Below are 25,470 nucleotides of genomic sequence, written 5' to 3'. Positions count from 1 at the left end.
GCATCATTTTCTATTCTGCTTTTTGGTCTGTTATTTAACATTAATTCCTAAACTAAATGAGGTTTTGATAGACATACAATTTGTCCATAAAGGATAGCATTTGAAATAAAAATTGATCTACAAGTTTAAAAACCATATGACCAGTCCCCTGTCAGTCACGACATGAATCACAGCCAACCATTCATGTTTTCACTTCAGGTCATTTGCAATGAATATAAACACCACCAGCTATGGCCTTCATTTAACTGCCTTCTCTCACTTGCCAAGTGATATCCTTGTAGAGAAGGACCTTCTAAAACTGCAGTGTGCTATTTTTACCTCTCCTCTTATTTCTCAGCATTGACAGTTTATTCTAAAGTGGCTAGCCAGCCCCCAAACCATGAGACTTAAAATTTCTACATTTTTATCCCAATGTTTAAGAAATAATCATATTTACCTGTCCAAGAAGTTAACTATGTTGGGATTTTTTAATTCTTTCATCACCAGAATCTCATTAATGATCAATTCCTTCTTTGGCTGTTTCTGTAAATTAATCTGTTTGATAGCAACCTATAATGAAAACAGGATTGAAAAAAATCAGGTTTACGAATTCTCTTAAAAAATTACAAACACCAAGCAGTTAATAACTTACTTTACGGCATGTATATTATATTATACAATGCTATTACTCATAGGTGGTACTTTTACTTGCACATTGCCTCTGCACAATGCTTTGTAATGTATAGAGCCTAAACAGTTTTAGATTTATCTTGAAGTTAATACACCCACAGTCAGTCCAACACTAAGAATTAATCCTCTTTTCACTTGAGCTGAGAAAACAATTTTTAAATACTTGCTTATTTATGACATTAAACTCAAAATTCCTTCTTTGTTCCCCTTAATGACAGAAGTGCTATAAAAACACGTAGAGCAATCCTTACAACATGTTCAACTTAAAAGAGAGTCCTAGTGATTCTTCCCAGCTTTATCTAGTTTCCACCTATATGACAAAATAATGGTAACATCCAGGATTATGACAAAGTAGCTACCTCCTGTCCCAATGCAACGTCAGTAGCAGTGAAAACTGTACCAGAAGCCCTAGAGGGAGAAAACAGCCAGATTTAAGGTTGACAAATCACCAGCATTTACAATATCCAAAGACTTTACACTTCAAGCAACTGAAAAAGAATTAAAGAACAGTGACGACCTAACATGCTTAAAAGGAGTAAAAGCAAAAACACGAGGAAAGGGGGTGGGGGAAGAAAAAGAGACAATCCTCATGGCCAAAACTTATGTTTGAAATATTTCAGACCTACAAAAATGTAGGGAAAAAAGATCAAGAAAAAATATATGTAACATATACTTATGGATACACTTCCCTGATTAAGATACAAAGAACTATAAATAATTTGAAGATTCCCATGAGCCCTTTCCAACAGCAGTCTCCTTCCTCCCAAAGGTGATCTGTATTTGGTGTTTATCCTGTATTTGATGTTCATCATTTTCATGCATTTCTCCATACTTTTAACTACAAAGGACACAGATGTTTATCCCTATAAAATATACTTTGCCTAATTTTTTTTTTTTGAGACGGAGTCTCCCTCTGTCGCCCAGGCTGGAATGCAGTGGCACAATCTCCACTCACTGCAAGCTCCGCCTCCTCCCAGTTTCACGCCATTCTCCTGCCTCAGCCTCCCTAGAAGCTGGGACTACAGGCGCCCGCCACCACGCCCGGCTAATGTTTTTTGTATTTTCAGTAGAGATGGGGTTTCACCGTGTTCACCAGGATGGTCTCGATCTCCTGACCTGGTGATCCACCCGCCTCGGCCTCCCAAAGTGCTGGGATTACAGGCGTGAGCCACCGCGCCCGGCCTGCCTAATTTTTAAAGTCATATAGTTTCATTTCACATATTATCCTGCAACTTGCTTTTGTTACTCAATACTGGATTTGTGATGGTCATCCATATGGATAGGCATTGCTTGTTCATTCATGCTCAAAAATAATAAGATAATCTTCAATTCTCTTTCACAAAACCAGTGCTGCAATTGAATTTAGCTGTTAGGAAGAAATTCAGGCCTGGTGCAGTGGCTCACACCTGTAATCCCAACACTTTGGGAGGCTGAGGCAGAAGAACTGTTTGAACCCAGGAGGCAGAGGCTTCAGTGAGCTGAGATTGTTTCACTGCACTCCAGCCTGGTGACAGACTGAGACTTCACCAAAAAAAAAAAAGAGAGAGAAGGGAAGGAAGGAAGGAATTCATATGGAAGTTTTCAAAAATGGCTTAAGCCCTCACTGTAAATTCACTGAATGCTTTCCAGAGTTTAATAACATTAAAGATTTAAGGTGTTTATTTGCTTCGAAGCAACAGAAAAAAGGAGTTTAGTTAGTACACTTTAAAAATACAAATTACAGAACAAAATCAGAAGATGAGTAGACTCAAAAGTCGATACTCAATGACATGATTTAAATGCATTTTTTTATTGCTTATAATCCTGAAGTAAATATTCTTACTGTCTTTTAAATATATTTTGTGGGCAATTCTTCCCTCTAACTCTTTATTTTTTTTTGAGACAGAGTCTTGCTCTGTCGCCCAGGCTGGAGTGCAGTGGCTGGATCTCAGCTCACTGCAAGCTCCGCCTCCCGGGTTTACGCCATTCTCCTGCCTCAGCCTCCCAAGTAGCTGGGACTACAGGCACCCGCCACCTCGCCCGGCTAGTTTTTTGTATTTTTTAGTAGAGACGGGGTTTCACTGGGTTAGCCAGGATGGTCTCGATCTCCTGACCTCGTGATCTGCCCGTCTCGGCCTCCCAAAGTGCTGGGATTACAGGCTTGAGCCACCGCGCCCGGCCCCCTCTAACTAATTCTTTATCACGGATGGGAAATGACACTTAAGAAAAAATGAAGGCCGGGCGCGGTGGCTCAAGCCTGTAATCCCAGCACTTTGGGAGGCCGAGGCGGGCGGATCACAAGGTCAGGAGATCGAGACCACAGTGAAACCCCGTCTCTACTAAAAATACAAAAAATTAGCCGGGCGAGGTGGCGGCGCCTGTAGTCCCAGCTACTCAGGAGGCTGAGGCAGGAGAATGGCGTAAACCCGGGAGGCGGAGCTTGCAGTGAGCCGAGATCGCGCCACTGTACTCCAGCCTGGGCAACAGCGTGAGACTCCGTCTCAAAAAAAAAAAAAAAAAAAAAGAAAAAGAAAAAATGACACACAATCGCTGCTAACAACTAGTACAGTTTTTTAACAGCATCTACAAATAACTGCATTATTTATTTACACAAATCCCCCAAGGGTACCACTCACAGACTACTACATAAGTGCTCAATGTCAGCAGGCAAAATAAATATCATGCTATAAAACCAGGAAATACTGAATATTGAATATTATGATAATACAGTCATGAATACTTACCCTTGTCCAATTTTTTCATATCTTGTATATTTTTTCTTAGGGTCACCTATGCTCACAATAGTTCCTAGAATAAACAAAAAGCTGGAAGCTCAGTCAAGCATTTTAAGTGTAAATTGATTTTGATATTATTATTCCTTTTAATAAATGCCACTGCTTTTATAAGTGATTTTCAAACATAACATTAAGTTTCAAAAATAACAGGTTTCAAACACAAAACACTAAAGAAACTTAAATACATAATAAAAGTTTAAAAGTATCAGAAACAAGACACATTAAAAGTTAAAGTATCAGAAACAAGAAGACACATTATTTCCATGAGGTGAGACCTCCTAACTCATCATTCGCTCAATAATGGTCACATTTTGGAAAGACTGTACCAGTCTGTCAGAGATTAATTAGGTTCTCACATGTTCAGCTTTAGAATCAGGTAATCTCAAGGAAACAGACATATTTGAATATAAAAGATATATTTGAATATAGAAATAGGTATATTTGAATATATCTATTAATAGATAAGTTTGAGACTACTTAGTATTGTAAATAATAAAGGCTATCTAAACCCTAGATGGTCTTTCTGACTCCTCCAGTATACATATCATCTACCTTTCAATATATTTAGAAAACCACCTGTTAGCATAACAATTACTATGCTCTCACATAAACTAATCATATGTTTGTTTTAGGAAAGTTCAAAGTCGCAAGAAACATATTTTAAAATCAGGAAGTTGGGGCTGGGCACGGTGGCTCACGCCTATAATCCCAGCACTTTGGGAGGCCGAGGCGGGCAGATCACGAGGTCAGGAGATAGAGACCGTCCTAGCTAACACGGGGAAACCCCATCTCTACTGAAAAAAAATACAAAAAGTTAGCTGGGCGTGGTGGTGGGCGCCTGCAGTCCCAGCTATTTGGGAGGCTGAGGCAGGATAATGGCGTGAACCCGGGAGGCGGAGCTTGCAGTGAGCTGAGATCGCAACACTGTACTCCAGCCTGGGAGACAGCAAGACTCCGTCTCAAAAAAAAAATTAGGAAGTTGGACAGAAAATCATAACTTATATTCTTATTACTAGTAAGTCAAAATATAAGAAAAATCACATTACATTTTCACTTGCCTTGTCAAGGTAAAAAAGGACAGGACCATATCAAGGAAACTCACATAAATAATTTTATGTAGGTACCCAACCTCAAGTCAACAAGCAAAGAACAGGAGCAATAATAAGAGGCTAAGGCAAAAAGAAACCAAAAAGACTGGGGATGTGATAGCTAAAGGTCAAAACTGAATGATGACGATCAGGATTCCAGTTAATTTTTTTTTTTTTTTTAAAGTAGCAGCTCTCCTAAAATAATTCTTATATGCCCATAGAGTAACAGAGTAGGCTGGGTGTGGTGGCTCATGCCTGAGGTCAGGAGTTTGAGACCAGCTTGGCCAACATGGTGAAACTCCATCTCTACTAAAAATGCAAAAATTAGCAGGGTGTGGTGGTGCGTGCCTGTAGTCCCAGCTACTCGGGAGCCTGAGGCAGAAGAAACGCTTGAACCGGAGAGGCAGAGATTGCAGTGAGGGGAGCCAAGATCGTGCCACCGCACTCCAGCCTGGGCGACAGAGTCAGACTCTGTCTCAAAATGAAAAAAAAAATAACAACAACAACAACAACAACAACAACAACAGAGTAACAGCCAGGTTTATACTTGAAAGCACTGAGAAATCAAAAGCAAATAAACATGAGGCATATGAACATTTGTTTGCTTTTTAGAGACAGGGTCTCACTCTGTCACCCAGGCTGGAGTGCAGTGGTGCAACCACAGCTCACTACAGCCTTGAACTCGTGGCTCAAGCAATCCTCCTGCCTCAGGCTCCCAGTCAGCTGGGACTACAGACACGCACCACCATGCCTCGTTAATTTTTTTTTTTTTTTTGGGTAGAGTTGGGGTCTAAGTTGTATAGTTTGGCCTTGAACTCCTGGACTCCAGCTATCCTATCTTGGCCAGACAACGTACTAAGATTACAGGTTTGAGCCACTATGCCCAGCCTAAATGTTTAAAACAGTCCTTCCATAAACTATTTTTCCTTGATCCCTCTAGATTAGCATTCTTTAATTATTATTTATTATTATTATTGTTATTATTTTTTGAGACTGAGTCTCTCTCTTTTGCCCAGGCTAGAGTGCAGTGGCACGATCTCGGCTCACTGCAATCTCTGCCTCCTGGGTTCTAGTGATTCTCCTGCCTTAGCTCCCCAAGTAGCTGGGATTACAGGCGCCTGCCAAGACACCCAGCTAATTTTTGTGTTTTTAGTAGAGATGGGGTTTTGCCATGTTGGCCAGGCTAGTCTTGCTCCTGACCTCAAGTGATCCGCCCACCTTGGTCTCCCAGAGTGCTGGGATTACAGGCGTGAGCCACAGTGCATGGTCAGTTAGCATTTTTTTTTTGAGATGGAGTCTCACTCTGTTGCCAGGATGGAGTGCAGTGGCATGATTTCAGCTCACTGCAACCTCCACCTCCCGGGTTCAAGCAATTCTCTCGCCTCAGCCTCCCAAGCAGCTGGTACGACAGGCACGCGCCACCACACCAGCTGATTTTTGTGTTTTTAGTAGAGACAGGGTTTCACCATTTTGGCCAGGATGGTCTCAATCTCTTGACCTTGTGATCCGCCCGCCTCGGCCTCCCAAAGTGCTGGGATTACAGGCGTGAGCCACTGCGCCCGCCCCAGTGACGCAATCTTGACTCAATGCAACCTCCACCTCCTGGGTTCAAGTGATTCTCTTGTCTTAGCCTCCAAGTAGCTGGGATTACAGGCACATGCCAGCACATCCAGCTAATTTTTGTATTTTTAGTAGAGATGGGGTTTCACCACGTTGGCCAGGCTGGTCTTGAACTCCTGACCTCTGGTGATCTGCCCACCTCGGCCTCCCAAAGTGCTGGGATTTAGGGGTGAGCCACCACGCCCGGCGACATCTCTAGATTGTAATTGAAGCTACCGTTGCTATAAGAAAACAATGTATTCTTTATACTTTAAGCCATAATGTAAGGTGTAAGTTAAAATCCGTCTGGGCCAAATGTTTTAAGAGCTGTTAACAATTTAACAATGATATAAAATGTAGATAAATTGGCTAGGCGCGGTGGCTCAAGCCTGTAATCCCAGCACTTTGGGAGGCCGAGGCGGGCGGATCACAAGGTCAGGAGATCGAGACCACAGTGAAACCCCGTCTCTACTAAAAATACAAAAAATTAGCCGGGCGCGGTGGCGGGCGCCTGTAGTCCCAGCTACTCAGGAGGCTGAGGCAGGAGAATGGCGGGAACCCGGGAGGCGGAGCTTGCAGTGAGCCGAGATCGCGCCACTGCACTCCAGCCTGGGCAACAGCGTGAGACTCCGTCTCAAAAAAAAAAAAAAAAAAAAAAAAAAAAAAAAAAAAAAAATGTAGATAACATACTTAATTTCTCCATAATCTCTTCATCTGTCATTTTAGTCTTCTTTTTCTGTTTGTCTGAAGACTTGGCACCACCATCAACACTTGAATCACCAACTGGTGCAGGAACGGGGTCAATTACAGACCGTGTGTAAATCTGTGGAGAAACAGTTCATTACTAAGGTCTGAGGAATCATGTTTTCAGATATTCTTGCTGGCACACTAATTCAGTTCTTTGATTTTTAACCTGAACTAAGTTATCTCTTCCATTGTTCTAAATAATGAGAACACTATTTTCAGATATAAAAGATGTGTAACTAAGAATAAAAAATATGAAACATTTTTCTTTGGCATAGCATGTATATATTTGAAAAGCTGTCTAGTAAAACAGCAAGTCCATGAATGAAATTTAAGTGTGACCAGGTCTAAAATGGTACAACAATGTATCAAAAAGCACAGTTTAAAAATCCTGTTTTAGGCCGGGCACGGTGGCTCAAGCCTGTAATCCCAGCACTTTGGGAGGCCGAGACGGGCGGATCACGAGGTCAGGAGATCGAGACCATCCTGGCCGACACGGTGAAACCCCGTCTCTACTAAAAAATACAAAAAACTAGCCGGGCGCGGTGGCGGCGCCTGTAGTCCCAGCTACTCGGGAGGCTGAGGCAGGAGAATGGCGTGAACCCGGGAGGCGGAGCTTGCAGTGAGCTGAGATCCGGCCACCGCACTCCAGCCTGGGTGGCAGAGCAAGACTCCGTCTCAAAAAAAAAAAAAAAAAAAAAAAAAAATCCTGTTTTTACTACAGATGTAAGTAAAATGCAAAAGAATGGAAACCTTGACGTTGAAAGATTATTAATTCCCACAAAAGTTTTTACACAATTATAATGCCTACCACCCATTTCAAATAGCCAGGTTTAAAGGCTAAAGAAAACAGTCCTCTGCCGTCAGCTCGGCATCCAGAGGCCGTCCCCGGAGCTCTGCCTGCCCACTGTGCCACGAGCACAGCCCATTCCACGGCACAGCACCTTCCCCACCCTCTACTTGCATCAGTGCAGAGAGCAGAACGGTAACTGCAGTCATTCCTCTCTTCCTGGCTCCATTTAAGGCCATCATTTTTAGTCTCCCTTACCTGGTTAGGAATTTCACTCTCAACTGCCTTTTGAATGACATGAAGGCGCTGAGAGGAGTGTAAAATGGGAGATTAAAACACATCATCTGGGTAGGAGGAAAGCTGTAATAGATTTACCAGCCATCTACGTTGAGATGAACAGAGAAAGCTTGGGAAATAGATGAACCCACTGGAAAAGCGTACTACAGAAAGAAAAAAGCCCAGTGAGGTGAGTGCGTTATTTATTTATTTATTTTTTTGGAGACAGGGTCTCGCTCTGTCGCCCAGGCTGGAGTGCAGTGACGCGATCTCGGCTCACTGCAAGCTCCGCCTCCCGGGTTCACACCGTTCTCCTGCCTCAGCCTCCCGAGTAGCTGGGACTACAGGCGCCGCCACCACGCCCGGCTAATTTTTTGCATTTTTAGTAGAGATGGGGTTTCACCATGTCAGCCAGGATGGTCCTGATCTCCTGATCTCGTGATCCACCCGCCTCAGCCTCCCAAAGTGTTGGGATTACAGGCGTGAGCCACCGCGCCCGGCCTCGAGTGCGTTAACTTTTAAAGACACATCACATTTCAATCTTCAGAAAACTAGTTTTTGGTGAGTGGTCTTTGGGTACAGATCTCTCGGTTAAATTTCCCCACACTAAATGGTTTTAAACTCGACGGCTTTCTAAAAGCAATCACTGAAAGTCAAATACAGACTCTTGTTTTTTAAAACACACACGCACACACACAGCCTAGGTCACCAATCGACACTCACTGATTTCGTATGATCTGGTCGTGGGGCAATAACAGGAGGAGCAGTCTCTTCATCATCATCATCTTCCTCTGTCACTACTGCGGGTGTTTCTGTTCCCTTGGCGTTCAGCTGCATTGATTATGAGCAAAGTCAGGAAAACAAGTCAAATAGGCTTAAATGTGACTATCGCCCTTTATGAACAGACTTCAAAAAGTTTGCTTCTTTGATAGCTCATTTCAAAACCATTAAATCTCATTAGCTCTTATATAACTCAAGAGAATTATAATCTAATAAGGTGATTCTATGAATTATGAAAAAGTTTATGAAATAAATATGTTCAGTACCACATCTTTTTAATAAAGTACTATTTACCCTAAGCATACATATACAATGCCCTGAAAGTAAACAATGTTATTTGTTAAGACCAAAATCAAAGATCCTCTGAGCTTTGTATGTCAGAGACATTTGGTGACATTTAAAATAGTCAGATTTGGCCACGTGCAGTTGCCCACGCCTGTAATCCCAGCACTTTGGAAGGCCGAGGTGGGTGGATCACTTGAGGTCAGGAGTTCGAGACCAGCCTGGCCAACATGGTGAAACCCTGTCTCTACTAAAAATACAAAAAATTAGCAGGGCGTGGTGGCGGGCGCCTGTAGTCCCAGCTACTCAGGAGGCTGAAGCAGGAGAACGGCGTGAACCCGGGAGGTGGGGCTTGCAGCGAGCTGAGATCCGGCCACTGCACTCCAGTCTGGGTGACAGAGCAAAACTCCGTCTCAAAAAAAAAAAAAAAAAAAAAGTATCATATCAAGGAATTTCTATTTAATACAGCTTCTTCAACTAATTGGGTGGCTAGCTAAAAACACCTATTGAGTAGTTATTTACCTCTGATGGCTGTAATTTATTTTAGAAAGCGAAATAAAAACTGAGATTTGTCTTGGGTATCCTAAATCAGAACAAGAGATACAAGAAATAATATCATTAACTTACTGCTGGTGTTCCAGAAGGGAAGCCATCTTTCTCTGAATATGAAACAAAACATAATGTTAGCAATTCAAGAAATAGCACTTTTATATGATAAAAGGAAAAAAAAAAAAGCAGAAAAAGTGAAATGTTCTTAAACTGATCTCAAGTTGAATTAACTCTTGAGAAAAATGATAACACAAGTAGTCAAATAAGAATTTATGTAAGACCAAGCTAAGGAATCTGAAATCTAAATGAAACTATAAATTTACTAAAATTTCAGTGAATTACATATTTAAAATGGGTGAATTGTACTGCATGTAAATTATACCTCAATAAAGCTATCAAAATTTATTTTGAAAGTATACCTATCCATCTGTATTTATTAAAACAAAACAAATGGCCGGGCGCGGTGGCTCAAGCCTGTAATCCCAGCACTTTGGGAGGCTGAGACGGGCGGATCATGAGGTCAGGAGATCGAGACCATCCTGGCTAACACGGTGAAACCCCGTCTCTACTAAAAAATACAAAAAGCTAGCCAGGCGAGGTGGCGGGCGCCTGTAGTCCCAGCTACTCGGGAGGCTGAGACAGGAGAATGGCGTAAACCTGGGAGGCGGAGCTTGCAGTGAGCTGAGATCCGGCCACTGCACTCCATCCAACCCAGGCGACAGAGCGAGACTCCGTCTCAAAAAAAACAAACAAACAAAAAAATGTATTCATAAAGATACTTTCTCCAGTAAACTGCTGACTGAGGAACTTAATGACACAATTAAGACAATGACAATTGTGCAAAGTAAAAATTCTGACATTGTTTTGTTTTTCTTTTAAAAATGCCCAGAGACATACATATATATATATATATATATATATATATATATCATATATAACACACGTACAGGCCGTGCGCTGTGGCTCACGCCTGTAATCCCAGCACTTTGGAAGGCTGAGACAGGCAGATCACATGAGGTCGGGAGTTCAAGACCAGCCTGGCCAACATGGAAAAACCCCGTCTCTACTAAAAATACAAAATTAGTCGGGTGTGGTGGCACATGCCTATAATCCCAGCTATTGAGGAGGCTGAGGCAGGAGAATTGCTTGAACCGGGGAGGCAGAGGTTGTGGTGAGCCAAGATTGTGCCATTTCACTCCAGCCTGGGCAACAGAGCAGAACTCCAGCTCAAAAACAAAACAAAACAAAACGACACACACGCGCGCGCACACACACACACACACATTTATGTATGTATGTATGTGTACTAGGTGCAAATAAGCTACCATTTGGTGGTCACTGATTTTTCAAACAAATTACTAATTTACACACAGACTTACTGGTTGATACAAAAATTCTAGGTACAAGTCTGACCTTTTCCTAAGGGTGTACTAGACTCAACAAAAAAGGTCAAGATCACTTGCAAAAAGATTTCTCTGTCTCCCCTGAGCATGGCCTTTATTTCTGTGAGGATGCAAACATTAAGTATAATCAATTAAAATCACAGGCAGGATTTTAGCTCAATCATACTGTTTTTAAAAACCACGTGTATGACTTCAGATACAGACAAACACATTGAAAAATGACATCCTGAGGGTGTAGTGAGCAAAATCTAAACTGAGGGAAACAGGACAAAGGGTCTTGTTTCTTTACTAAACAAACGGCAAGAAAAGACAGCAGGAACCAGTGTGTGGGAGGGAAGCCTAAAGATCAAGAGATTCGGTATCAACCAACTGCAATGTATGAACTTTATTCTGATCTTTATTTGAACAAAAACTATTTTTAAAAATCCACTACACTAATTCTTATCCTATATACCAATTCACTGGTTCTCTCATAGATAACGGTATATCTCAGATACTGAGCAACTTGGAAAACAAAGTACATCAAACCCAATTTCCACCCAGCTATATTCATCCAGAAAGTAAAATTTACATTACTATGATTACATAGATAACATTCCAGATATTCCAATTCTGAGGTATAAATCCTTCTAGTTCTAACGTTTATTTCATATACGATTTATCTATTTTATATATTAAAATACATATATTCTATTATCTGCATACTCACGAGTTTCAATTTTTTGAGTGGACCTAAACATTTTTTAGTTCAAATCGGTGCAAAACAATCTCCTCTTGTCCCACTAACAATAAGTGTATTTCTAGTGTGAACATGTCTATCAACCAGCGTCTTTTCCTTTGATTGCTGGAAGTCATTTAAAAGCAGTGACGAGTGAAAAATGAAAACAAAAACACAGCAATGAAGAGAAAAAACCAAATAAACAAAAAGCCAAAATATCCATCAACTCCCATTTCTGTCAAACCTATGAGATTACTATAATTCCCAGATCCAAATTATGCTTCAGAACAGCCCTGGATCAGTCTACAAAAGGTAGAATCTATCCAGGGAAAAACGTTATCGACAAGAGCCATAGTTTAGCTTTTCATTTTTCCAGGAGTAATCTTTTTATCTAGAAGCGCTTCACATATCTCCATCTGAACCAGCCCTAGCCGCTGTCTTACCCGGAGGAGTAAAGCTCAGATACTTCTGCTTCACTGTGTTGGAGTCGTAGAACTTGAGGACATCCAGCACAGCCTGAGGATTCTTCTTTTGCTCTAGTTTGGTGATGTTGGAGGTCTGTAGTAATCGAGCCCACTGTTCTGGCATGCCCTAACAAAAAGACATTCAGAAATTAGGTATGGTTTAAATTGACGCAATAAAATTAATTTCCAGAGATAAATGACAAAATATACAGAACAAACCAATCTTGTAAGTGTAGGTTTGACTAAATTCTAAAAGATCTTGTTTTCTAAAGGTCTATTTTTTCTTTTTCTGAGACAGAGTCTCGCTCTGTGGCCCAGGCTGGAGTGCAGTGGCGCGATCTCAGCTCACTGCAAGCTCCGCCTCCGGGTTCACGCCATTCTCCTGCCTCAGCCTCCCGAGTAGCTGGGACTACAGGCGCCGCCACCTCGCCCGGCTAATTTTTTGTATTTTTAGTAGAGACGGGGTTTCACCGTGTTAGCCAGGATGGTCTCGATCTCCTGACCTCGTGATCCGCCTGCCTCGGACTCCCACAGTGCTGGGATTACAGGCATGAGCCACCGCGCCCGGCCTGGGTCTATTTTTCTAAGTCTGCTTTGCATAACTAGAATGAACAGGCTCTGCTCTCTAGGGAAACAATATATCCAACCACTAACACTTTTATAAAAAGCGGAAAGCAGTAAGAATTCATAGTTGACATATGGATAGAAATGTTAATTTCCTTTTTTTGTGAGATGGAGTTTTGCTCTTCTTGCCCAGGCTGGAGTGCAATGGCAGAGTCTCGGCTCACTGCAACCTCCACCTCCCGGGTTCAAGCGATTCCCCTGCCTCAGCCTCCTGAGTAGCTGGAATTACAGGCGTACACTACCACGCCCGGCTATTTTTTTTGTATTTTTAGTAGAGACGGGGTATCACCATGTTGGCCAGGCTGGTCTCAAACTTCTGACCTCAAATGATCTGCCATCCTTGGCCTCCCAAAGTGCTGGGATTACAGGCGTGAGCCACCGCGCCTGGCCTGAAATGTTAATTTCAAATTTAATAATGAAGGAAAATGTTTGAGTGCTATTTTACATGTTATAAATGGGCCCAAACTAGGTAAACTTACAGTGAATTCTCCAGTAACAGCATCAAAGCCAACATGGATGGTGTGTTCAAAATCAGATGGAGGAGAAATTTCTGGCCGTTCCTTTTCTTTCTTTTTACTTCCTAGAGGGCATCAGAAAAAAAGAAAAAGAATCAGCCTATTTAAACAAGACTAGCGAAGGCACTTACAATTTTTCTTTTTGTCTTTTGTTTTTTTACACGGAGTTTCGCTCTTGTTGCCCAGGCTGGAGTGCAGGGGCACGGTCTCAGCTCATTGCAACCTCTGCTTCCTGGGTTCAAGCCATCCTCCTGCCTCAGCCTCCTGAGTCACTGGGATTACAGGTGTGCACCACCCCTCCTGGCTAATTTTTGTATTTTTAGTAGAAATAGGGTTTCGCCATGTTGGTCAGGCTGGTCTCAAACTCCTGATCCACCTGCCTTGGCCTCCCAAAGCGCTGGGATTACAGATGTGAGCCACTGCTTGCCCGGCATATTATATTTTTCCTAAAACATATTAGGATCAAAGTTATTCTAGAAAACATATTAGGATCAAAGTTATTCCAGAAAAGATTTCCCCTAAAAACACTGGCTGATAGGAAACCAGTAAATGGAGTAAAGCGGACTGTCCTGCCACAGAGCAGGGCTGGACACAACCAAACACCGTCCTGATGAGGAGGCACATGGAGCGAGCAACAGCAGCCTGAATAACAGCACGGGCAGAAGACACACCCCTTAGGGCAGCAGCTCTCTCACAAAGCGCTCCATCTCAGATTCCGAGCAACGTGGACAGCAAGCACAGCAAACCCCATTTCCGCTCAGCTACATACACTGGGAAGTCAGATTTGCATTGCTGGGACTCCGCAGAGAATACACGCTGTCAGGACAAGCAGTGACAAGGCCACCTCTCCTTTTTTGTGCAAGCCTAATCCTTCCTTTTCAGTGGAGTTACTAATTGCCACTTTTTAAAACTGCACAGGTTTTCTATGATCCGAGCGCAGAAATTATTTCTGCAACATTTCTGCCGTACACCTATCAATAATATTCTCTGTAAACTCCAACACATCAGTTCCTCCCTGCAACCCCTCCCTCTCAGCTCCTCCTGCTGCAATCCCAGTAGCTCACGCCTAGGCCTCCTGCACAGTTCCTGTCCGTGACATTCCTTCACTCCTGCCCTGTGCTGGAATCTATTTTCTGGATCTTATGTTTTCCTCCTCTAGATTTATCCCTTTAGGTGATAGTTCTTGACTCATTATATATATGCATATATACGTTGGAAATGTGTTTTTTTACCCTCAGCATTTCCAGTGTTGCTATTGAGAAGGCCAGCGCCATTCTGGTTCTCGTTTGGAGCCACCGTTGGAAGTCAATGTCTGCATATGTGTACGTCTGTCTCTGGAGGCTCTGCCCTGTTGCAATTATCTGTTTGTCTGCCTTTCTGCCTCTATCAGACTGCCTGGATTATTTTCTTGCCATTTTGTAACACGCATTGAAACTATGTCACATAAGTCTTCTTTTTCTTTTGTCAAAGCTTTTTGGGTAATCCAGTCCTCTGTATTTCCATATGAGTTTTAGAATGAGCTTATTAATTTCTACAGAAAGCCTGTTGGAATTCTGACTAGAATTGGAATGAATGTACAGATGAAATTTTAGGGAGAATTTCTTTTTTTCTTTTTTTTTTAGAGGGAGTCTCGTTCTGTCACCCAGGCTGGAGTGCAGTGGCATGATCTCAGCTCACTGCAACCTCTGCCTCCCGGGTTCAAGGGATTCTCCTACTTCAACCTCCTGAGTAGTTGGGATTACAGGCGCCCACCACCACACCCGGCTGATTTTTGTAATTTCTGGTACAGATGGGGTTTCACCATGTTGGCCAGGCTGGTCTCAAACTTCTGGCCTCAAGCGATCCACCTGCTTTGGCCTGCCAAAGTGCTTGGATTACAGACATGAGCCACTGTGCCTGGCTGAGAATTTATTTCTTGATTTTTTTTTTTTTTTTTTTTTTTTGAGATGGAGTCTTGCTCTGTCGCCCAGGCTGGAGTGCAGTGGCCGGATCTCAGCTCACTGCAAGCTCCGCCTCCCAGATTTACGCCATTCTCCTGCCTCAGCCTCCCGAGTAGCTGGGACTACAGGCGCCCGCCACCTCGCCCGGCTAGTTTTTTTTTTTTTTTTGTATTTTTTAGTAGAGACGGGGTTTCACCGGGTTAGCCAGGATGGTCTCGATCTCCTGACCTTGTGATCCGCCCGTCTCGGCCTCCCAAAGTGCTGGGATTACAGGCTTGAGCCACTGCGCCCAGCCTCTTGATTTCTTAACACCACCGAGTTTTCTGATCCATGAAAACAGTAAATCTTTTCATTTATTTAGGTCTTTAAAAATTTCTCTTAGCAGTGTTTGCAGTTGTCTGTATCTGTTCGGTATGCTTTATCAGAATACCACTGCCTAGGCAATTTATTAATATAAACATTAGAAGCTGGCTGGGAGCAGTAGCTCATGCCTGTAATCCCGGCACTTTGGAAGACTGAGGTGGGCAGATCACATGAGGCCAGGGGTTCAAGACCCATCTGGCCAACATGGCAAAACACTGTATCTAAAACCAAACTTTAGCCGAGTATGGTGGCACGAGAATTGCTTGAACCCAGGAGGTGGAGGCTGCAGTGAGCCGAAACTGTGTCACTGCACTCTAGCCTCGGTCACAGCGTGAGACTCTGTCTCCAAAAAAAAAGTTCATTTGGCTCACAGTTCTTCTGGAGGCTGGGAAGTCCTCCAGATCAAGGATCAAGAAGCCACATCTGGTGAGGGCCCTGACATAGCAGAAGGCATCACATTGCAAGAAAGAGCAGGACGGGGCCAAACTGGCTTTTATAACCAACTCGCACCCACAATAGAGACGTTGAGCCCATCTGTGAGCACTCGCGTCGTCTCCTGAAGGTCCCATCTCTCAACACTGTCTTACTGGGGCTTCAGTTTCTAACACGTGAACTCTGGGGCCACTTCGAATCAGAGCTGTAGTTATCAGTATACAGCGCACACTGTTTCATCAGCGTTCTGCCTTGGTATTTCCTGATTTTTGATACTATTGCAAATGGCAGTTTTTAAATGTCCTTTTTAATCATTCATTGCTGCCATAAAGAAACACAGTTGTTTCCTGAATACTAATCTTATTTCCTGAAACCTTATTATGCTTACTTCCACTAGTATTTTTGTAAATATAGAATTTTGCTATAAAAATTCAATCATGTTGCTGGTGAATAAACTCAAGTTTACTTGTTTCCAATCTGGAGTCCTTTTATTCATTTTCTTAAAAAAAAAAAAAAAAGTTTTTTTTTTTTTGTTTTTGTTTTTTTTTTGCCTTACAGAATTAGCTAGACCCTTCAGTATATTGTTGAATGAAAGTGGATGAAGAGAAATTTTATTTTTCCTGATCTAAGAGGAAAAAGTGTCATTCTTTTTACCTTTAAGTTTAATGGCAGTGGTAGGTTTGTAAAAGATGTCCTTTATGAGGCTGAAGGGCATTCTCTTCTATTCCAAGTTTGCTGAACACTTTTTATCAGAAATGGATATTGGGTTCTGTCAAATGCCTTTTCTACACATACTGAGACAAACCCATGGCTCATCCTTTCTATTGTGTTAATACAGTAAATAACATCAATCGATTTTCAAACTTAAACCAATGAAATCCACTTAGTCATGACGTATCACCCTTTTTATACACTGTTGGATTCCAATTGCTAAAATCTTGCTAAGAATTTAACATTGGCCAGGCACAATGGCTCATGCCTGTAATCCTAGCAGTTTGGGAGGCTGAGGCAGAGGGATCACTTGAGCTCAGGAGTTTGAGGCCAGCCTGGCCAACATGGTGAAGTCTTGTCTCTACTAAAAATACAATAATTAGCCGGGCGTGGTGGTGCATGCCTATAATCCCACCTACTTGCGAGGCTGAGGCAGGAGAATTGCATGAACCCGGGAGGTGGCAGTTGCATGGAGCCAAGATGGCGCCACCGCGCTCCAGCCAAGGCAACAAAGCAAGACTCCTCCAAAAAAAAAAAAAGAGAGAGAGAGAGGGGAAAAAACATTGGTACGTATTTGTTCATATCATCTTTTTAAAATCTGTACGGTGCCATCACCTCTCTCATTCTCAATACTGGTAATTTGTCTCCTTCCCATCCACAGCCACCTCCCCTCCCCGTCAGTCTGGCTACAGGTTTATCCATTTTATTGATATTCTAAATGAATCTACTTTTGGTTGCAGTGATTTTCTCTGCTGCTTTTTTCCCCTATTTCATTTATTCCCATTTTGCTTTTTATTATTTCTTCTACTTACCTTGGATTTCATCCACTCTTCCCTTCTAGTTTATTAAGACGGCTTAGTTAAAGTCATTGATTTAAAATCTTTCTTTTCTTCTAATATGGTGTTTAATACCATAAGTTCTCCACCAAGTACTGCTTTAGCAGTATCCTACAAATATTGATGTTCTGAATTTTCATTCAGTTTAATATATTTTCTAAATCTTTTTATTTGTAAAGTGCTTTCTCTACTCTCCAAATATTTCCAGAGACCTCCTTGTGACTGCTTTCTAATTGAATTATATTACGGTCACGAGAACACATTTTGTACGATTTAAATCCTTTATTTATTTATTTTTTTTTTTGATACAGAGTTTAGCTTTGTTGCCCAGGCTGGAGTGAAGTGGCATAATCTTGGCTCACTGCAACCTCCGCCTCCTGGGTTCAAGCAATTCTCTGCCTCAGACTCCCGAGTAGCTGGGATTACAGGCACCTGCCACCATGCCTGGTTTATTTTTGTACTTTTAGTAGAGACGGGGTTTCACCATGTTGGCCAGGCTGGTCTTGATCTCCTGACCTCGTGATCCATCCTCCTCGGCCTCGCAAAGTGCTGGGATTACAGGCGTGAGTCATGACACCCAGCCTATTTATTTATTTTGAGAAGGAGTCTCACTCTGTCACCCAGGCTGGCGTGCAATGGCGCAATCTCAGCTCACTGCAGCCTCCACCTCCCAGGTTCAAATGATTCTCCCACCTCAGCCTCCTGAGTAGCTGGGATTACATGTGCCTGCCACCACATCCAGCTAATTTTTACACTTTAAGACGGGGTTTCACCATGTTGGCCAGGCTGGTCTCGAACTCCTGACCTCAAGTGATCTGCCCGCCTCAGCCTCCCAAAGTGCTGGGATTACAGGTATGAGCCACTACACCCAGCCAACATTTTTGAGAATTTGTAAAAGTAGATCTCATGTGTCTTTAAAGAGAATGTATATTCTGCTGTTACTGTGTGGAGTGTTCTATAAACGTCTATTAGGTCAAGTTGGCTGATAGTTACGTTCAAATTTTTTATATCCTTACCGATTTTATGTCTATTTTTTCTACCAATTACTGAGAGAAGTTTTGGAATCTCCAATTATAATTGAATTTTCCTGTTTCTTCTTGAAATCCTCTCAGTTTTTGCTTTGTGAATTTTGAAGCTGTTATTAGATATATAAATGTTTAGTTCTATTATATCAGCTTAACGAACTGGTCCTATTATCACGAAATAACAACCTTTCTCATTATCACTGATAGTATCTTTTAGCTCTGAAATCTAGTTTGTCTGCTGTTTATACAGCCAGTCCAGGTTTCTTTTAATTGTTAGCACACCTTTTCTATCCTTTTATTTTGACCTATTTTGTGGCTTTATGTTTTAAAGTAGATTTCTTGTAGGTAGGTCTGTTTTCATCAATCTTTTCTGCCTTCTTCTGGACTAAGTATTTTGAGATTCCCTTTTATCTACTCAGTTGTTTGTTAAGCTAGAACTCTTCATATACTAACATGTTCACCTGTTGAAATTGTACACGTCAATGGGTTTTAGTATATTTAGAGTTGTGCAATCATAATCACAATCTAACTTTAGAACATTTATCATACCCAAAAGAAACCTTGTACCTAATGGCAATGACTCCCCATTTCAGCCGCTGCCCAACCCCAAACCTCAGGCAACCACCAATCTACTTTGTCTCCAAAGGTTTGCCTGTTCTGCTCATTAATCTAAATGGGACCACACAATATGCAGTGTTTTGCGAATGACTTTTTTCACTTAATGTTTTTGGGATTCATCCATGTTACAAGGTGTATCAGCGCTTTGTTTCTTAAACACTCAAACGATTATCTTTCAAAGAAATTTAGATAAGAAAGAACGCATCCCACAGGGGTCCCCAACCCCCAGGCCACGAACTGGTACCAGTCTGAGGCTTGTTAGGAAGCTTGTTAGGAACCGGCTGCACAGCAGGAAGTGAGTGGCAGGTGAGTGGGCATCGCTGCCTGAGCTCCGCCTCCTGTCAGATCAGCAGTGGCATTAGATTCTCATAGCGTGAACCCTACTGTGGACGGCGCACGCGAGGGGTCTAGGCTGTGTGCTGCTTATGAGAATCTAATGGCTGATGACCTCAGGTGCTGGGTCTGTGGAAAAACTGTCTTCCATGAAACCAATCCCCGGTGCCAAAAAGGTCGGGAACCACTGATGAACCACTTCCAGTGCTTTTCATTCTTTCCCGTAAGTCCACATTTCCATCTGACATCACCTTCCTTCTGCCTGAAGGGCTTAGTTTAACATTTTTTGTAGTATGTCTGCTGAAGATACACTCTTTCAGCTTTTATGCATTTAAAATTCTGTTTCCTCCTTTGTTTTGGAAAGACACTTTCAAGAGTATAGAATTCCAGGCCGACAGATTTTTTTCTCTTTAAATACTTGAAAGATGATGTTCCTTGTCTTCCGGCTTGCATTGTTACTCAGATATAGTCTGTGATCTCTCTATCTTTGTCCTCTATATGTAGTGAGTCTTTTTTTTCTGGTAGCTTTTAAAATTTTCTCTATCACTGTTTTTCTTGTTTATTTCTTCGGGTTTGAAACAGGGTCTCGCTCTGACACCCAGGCTGGAGTGCAGTAGTGCGATCTCGGCTCAGTGAGATCTGCAGCCTTAACCTCTGGGCACAAGCAATTCTCCTGCCTCAGCCTCCCCAGTCCTGGGAGTACAGGTGCATACCACCTTGCCCAGATCATTTTTCTTACTTTTTTTTTTGTTATTTTGCAGGGATGGGGTTTCGCCACGTTGCCCAGGCTGGTCTCGAACTCCTGGGCTCAAGTGATCTTCCCACGTTGGCCTCCCAAAATCCTAGGATTAGAGGCCTGAGCCACTGGGCCCGGCCCTATCACTGGTTTTAAACAATTTGATTACTGTAAGCCTTGGTGTAGTTTTCATGTTTCCTATGCTCAAATTTTGTTAGATTTCTTGAATCTGTGGGTTTACAGTTTTCATTAAATTTGGAAAATTTTAAGCCATTTTTCAAAAAAGTATGAGGATATTTAAGCTGGTTTTTATTGGATATGTTTGCTTAGAGAGTCTCTGTAATTTACCTGTTGATTTTCTTTCTTTTCCTCACCCCTGTGCCTAGGTTGCTGCCTCCTTTCCAGCACTAAATGGCACCGTAAGTCCAGGTTTGCCTTGGTTCTAGCAGAGTGCAGCCCATCCTAAACGGGAGCGAGGCGCCCCAGAGGGGATACTCTGGCAGCAGTACAGGCAGGGTGCTGTGGAATAAACCTCCTACAACACGGTGGTGCTGAACAGCCGCTCTATGTGGCATCCCCTCTGGCTGAGTTACACGGCAGGGTTTCCAAGGCTGGGAAACGTAATCCCACCTCCCTCCTTTGCCTCTGGCTGCCCTCAGGGGAGTTCTCCCTTTGGGCACTCCCTATGCCTCCTGTGGGCTAAGGCAGGGACAGGCCTCCTGCCAAGGAACCCAAGATGGTGGGGAAGGTGGTTGTCCTCTTCAATCTCACTTTTTCCCATGTAGAAACTGTAAACTGGGGGAGATTTTCCCACACTCAGTGCCAGGCGGACTGGGGGAAGGGGTGTTGCAGATACAGAAGTCCGATTCTTACAGCATGCTTGCAGTTCTTTCATTTCTCTGTGCCCCTATCTCATATTTGAGTTCTTGGATATTGCTGGCGATCATCTTAGTGCTGTATGTTCTTGGTTTTCTGTGGTGGGAACGGCAGAGTGAGTGAAGCCAGTGTGCTTCTATACCACCACTTAAGAGCTAGAAGTCGCTATTTCCTTAATTGTCATTAGTTAGATCTTTTAACTGTTATCTTTTCTCTCATATGTTCCATCTTTGTATTGCTGTTTAATTCTTTGGGATTTTATTTTCTTTTTTTATTTGAGACAGAGTCTTGCCCTGTCACCCAGGCTGGAGTGCAATGGTGCAATCTCGGCTCGCTGCAACCTCAGCCTCCCAGGTTAAAGTGATTCTCCTGTCTCAGCCTCCCAAGTAGATGGGATTACAGGTGTACGCCACCAAGCCCAGCAGCTACTTTTTGTATTTTTAGTAGAGACGGGATTTCACCATGTTAGCCAGGCTGGTTTCGAACTTCTGACCTCAAGTGATCCACACACCTGGGCCTCCCAAAGTGCTGGGCTTACAGGCTTGAGCCACCACTCCAGCTGGGAGAATGTTCTTGATTATCTCCCACTCTTCTTTCTATTGCTATCTTTTGTTTGTTTTGGTAATTTTAGATGTTGATATTCCAAGAATTAGTTTTCCATTGTTCTCTGTTCATTCTTTCTCTGCGAACTCTTTTCTTGTTTCATGGATTCCTTTATCTCCTCTCTCTCTGAAGGTCACACAGTATGTGTGTGTGCGCACGCTGGGGTTTTGGGGTTGTTTTCTCCTTACACTATTTAAGTTCCTGTTTTTATCCCTATTGTTTTGGACTCTCCTTCTCATTTATAAAGGGTTTTTCATAAATGTCTGGTGATCCTTTACTGTCTACTCACACAGAAAAGTATTAAAAAGCTAACTGGGAGATAAGCCAACCTTAACACTAAAGATAAGGACAGCATGCAAGGTACCTAAAGTATTTTTTCTCCAGGCCATTGTTTATCCAGAGAAAAATCCTCCAATCTCCTGTCTGAGGGCTATGAGTCAGGCTACAAGTATTCTGAAAGCAGGATGGGGAAAGGAGATGAAAATGCTGACTTGCATGGAAGTCACCTTCTTTATTCTGGGGCTTCAACTTTTCCTGACTCCCCTGATAAGAACAGAGGCTTCTCTGGTTTAATTTCCCTTGAAATAAATGTAAATGTCAGTTTATTCTTTTTTCCTTCCAGAGAATGGGGGTTACATTTACGTGGATTGTGGGGTGTAAAGGAGGAGTCCTGGCGGGCCTCTGACACTTTCTGTGTTGATTTTCAACTAATCCCCCTTCTTTTCAGCATGTGTATTACATCCCACCCCTACTCTGACACAGTATTGTGTGACTCTAAATCTTGAGCTTCCGGAATTTTTACATGGGAAACTTGGTCCCCTTCTCACAGATTCCCCTCTGCTAACACTTAGGTTATGTGTTTCTCTGTCCTGCTGAGTCAGGTGCCAATTTTCCACCACTTCCGCCTTCCAAATGTGTACCGAGGCCTCTTTCACACTACTATCTCCTCTTTTTCTCCTTGACCTTGTGTGCGTGTGTATATACATATATGTGTTTTATTTTTTTCTTCTGTCATTTTAGTTGAATCTCGGGAGGGAGAGTAAATAGAACGCCTCTGTATGTGGTCAACATGCTGTGTTTAACCTGAAGATTCTTCTAATATCAAAGAGTTAAAAATCATGCTGTTTGATAAGTCTGTACATATAAAACTGGAAATGTTACCATATGCTACTCTTTGTTTACCATGGTACTACTAATTTAGTATTGGTAGGAAACACAATAATACTTATTTAACTAGTAATGACAGATTGATGCTCAAATGTCCACCCCCTCTCTAGGCACATAACTTAGAAGAGATCTGGTCACAGTGACGGGGAAGGGAATACTGGTTATGGAAAGGAGCAGAGGGAAATGAAATTGTTAAGTCTGGATTATCTTTACTGAAACACACAATTATTAACATATCTATCATAAATTACTTTTCTCTCAATTTTCACTAGACTTTGAGTAATTTGAGGTCATGCGCTCAACATTTCTTTATGTCCCTTGGCTTCTAACGGAATATCCCATATACAGGAGAAAATATTTGTTGGTTAATGATAAACTAGTAGTTTACAATTTAACGTACTATGATTATATGTATTCTTTCTTTTAAAAAAAAATCTGCTCAGCATCCTACTTCTGGAAACTTCCCTCACCCTTCCTCTATGCAGATAGTTGGGAAAGATGCCATTTTCTTACATGACTATGGTCACAGATGACTGGTCCAAGGTGGACATTTAATTCAAGCCAGGTCAGCACAGCTTCCCACATACCCTCGGGCAACTGGTTCAGGGGCAGCTACCTCAGCAGCTAAGCCAGACTCAGCTCCCTCAGAATCAGTCTATCACCAGTGACTAAAGTTATAAGAAACTGAGCCCAGGAATTATATTTCTTAACACATAGAAAAAAAACATTCTGAAATAAGAAATATAAAATAAGAAAGAAATATAAAGAAGGGTGAGAGATATCCAGCAAGAGAACTCCTGCTCCCTGCTGTGTCTGAGGCCTAGTCAATATTCTTCAACTTGGAAATGTTAAGAGTTTAGAGAAATATATTAAAGTTTCATATATGATAGAAGTATAGAGTAAAAAGTTAAAGGAAAAGACACAAAAATGATTAAGTAGAGCTTGAGATAGAGTCACATTCCTTCATTTAAAATAAACATAATATCCTAAAAATCTGTTTAATTCCATTTGTTTTTACGTAACACACATACAGGTACTCTGTATATTTTAATAGTCTCAATGGGAAAAGGAAGGGATATTAGAAACAGTGTCTAAAAGAAAAAGATACCAAAGCATATCTCGAATTGACCAATGTGCTGGAAGGACAATGTGCTGGAAGGATATTGCTATATAAACAGAATGTCTTTGATACTGTTATATGTAACAACTCTAGAAGCCCAGAAATAGAGTGCCAATCAAAATAAATTTATGTAGATGTGGGGGTTCAGTCTGGATGGCAGAAGAAATTATAGAAATAGAAAAAAGCGAACCTTCTTGGAAGGCCGGGGAGTTTTGGATAGCTTCAAATAGTTTGGCTGAAGGCAGCCAGATTCTCTTTTCAGGAGCCAGAGAGCTTAAGGTGCAGATACAAAGGAATATAAAGTAGTTTATTTAAAAAGCTTGTTTACTCATGTGGTCCTAAGACTAACCTTTGATCATTTGTGGGCAAGATGGCCCTCTCCAGGGTGGAGGTGACCAGGTTAATTACCCACAGGTGTGTTGACCCAAGCCTTTGTCAATTAATCTATACTAAATAAATGCAAGCTTCATTGGCTAGTCGAGGCTGGTGGTTGCAACTTTTTTTTTTTTGAGACAGAGTCTGGCTCTGTCCCCCAGGCTGGAGTGCAGTGGTGGGATCTCCGCTCACTGCAAGCTCTGCCTCCCGGGTTCACACCATTCTCTTGCCTCCCCCATTCTCTTGCCTCAGCCTCCCGAGTAGCTGGGACTACAGGTGCTCACCACCACGCCCGGCTAATTTTTTGCATTTTTAGTAGAGATGGAGTTTCACTGTGTTAGCCAGGATGGTCTCAATCTCCTGTCCTCGTGATCCGCCCACCTCAGCCTCCCAAAGTGTTGGGATTACAGGCGTGAGCCACTGCATCTGGCTGGCTGCAACTCTCTACAGCACTCTCCTGGGAGTCTGTAAGCAGCCCGGACTCTCAGTTGGACTGACAAGCGTAACATCTGTGTCAATGTAAGTTATTAATCTGTCATTGGGACAGGGTCTGCGGGACAGACCCATGCATGTGGACACCTTAGCCTTGGAGAAATCTGAAATCTGTTCATGTTTCATAAAATAAAAATAGGTCAACTTCCCACTTCTGTTTATCAAACACAACCATCCACAGGAGGTTCACCGGGCAACCAGATCACCTGATGGGAAGTAATGGACCAGGGTAAAAAACTTATTTTAATAAAATGAACGATTTAACTAGTGTCCTAGGGGAAAAAAAGATTCTTAGAATCATCTTCCAACTTCATTAGACAACAAAACAGCAGCAGGCAGGCAGCAACCTTCAGCCAAGAGGCAGAGACCCTGAGTCACATGTTGACAAAAGGCACTGAAAAGAATCCTAAGTACCTTTTAGACTACTTCGAGCTAGTCTAAGGCTAAACAAACAAAAGAAACCCCTTATCTGTTTAAAAGGAAGACTCTTCTGTTTCTACTCTAACCATAAGCAATTCCTTCTTTGTTCTTTTGACATGCAATAGCTTCAAATTCCACCACACAGCAG

General features: G+C 42.3%; 1 protein-coding gene across 5 annotated transcripts in view; it reads right to left on the bottom strand.

Moving 5' to 3' along the window:
* PAK2 (p21 (RAC1) activated kinase 2) overlaps positions 1-25,470 on the bottom strand; it is a 94,478-nt gene that overhangs the window by 19,198 nt on the left and 49,810 nt on the right. For all 5 annotated transcript variants that reach the window (XM_077990786.1, NM_001265935.1, XM_077990788.1 and 2 more), the window contains 8 exon segments: positions 13,240-13,340; positions 12,116-12,263; positions 9,630-9,661; positions 8,664-8,771; positions 6,821-6,953; positions 3,393-3,456; positions 1,029-1,077; positions 437-549 (listed from right to left, as the gene is read on the bottom strand). In XM_077990786.1, the coding sequence (XP_077846912.1) occupies positions 437-549; positions 1,029-1,077; positions 3,393-3,456; positions 6,821-6,953; positions 8,664-8,771; positions 9,630-9,661; positions 12,116-12,263; positions 13,240-13,340 (748 nt within the window).

Source organism: Macaca mulatta, chromosome 2 (assembly GCF_049350105.2).
Source record: "Macaca mulatta isolate MMU2019108-1 chromosome 2, T2T-MMU8v2.0, whole genome shotgun sequence".
In the NCBI taxonomy this organism is placed as follows: Eukaryota; Metazoa; Chordata; class Mammalia; order Primates; family Cercopithecidae; genus Macaca; species Macaca mulatta.
Note: the sequence above shows the minus strand (reverse complement) of the source record. Positions and strands in the feature narration are given on the sequence as shown.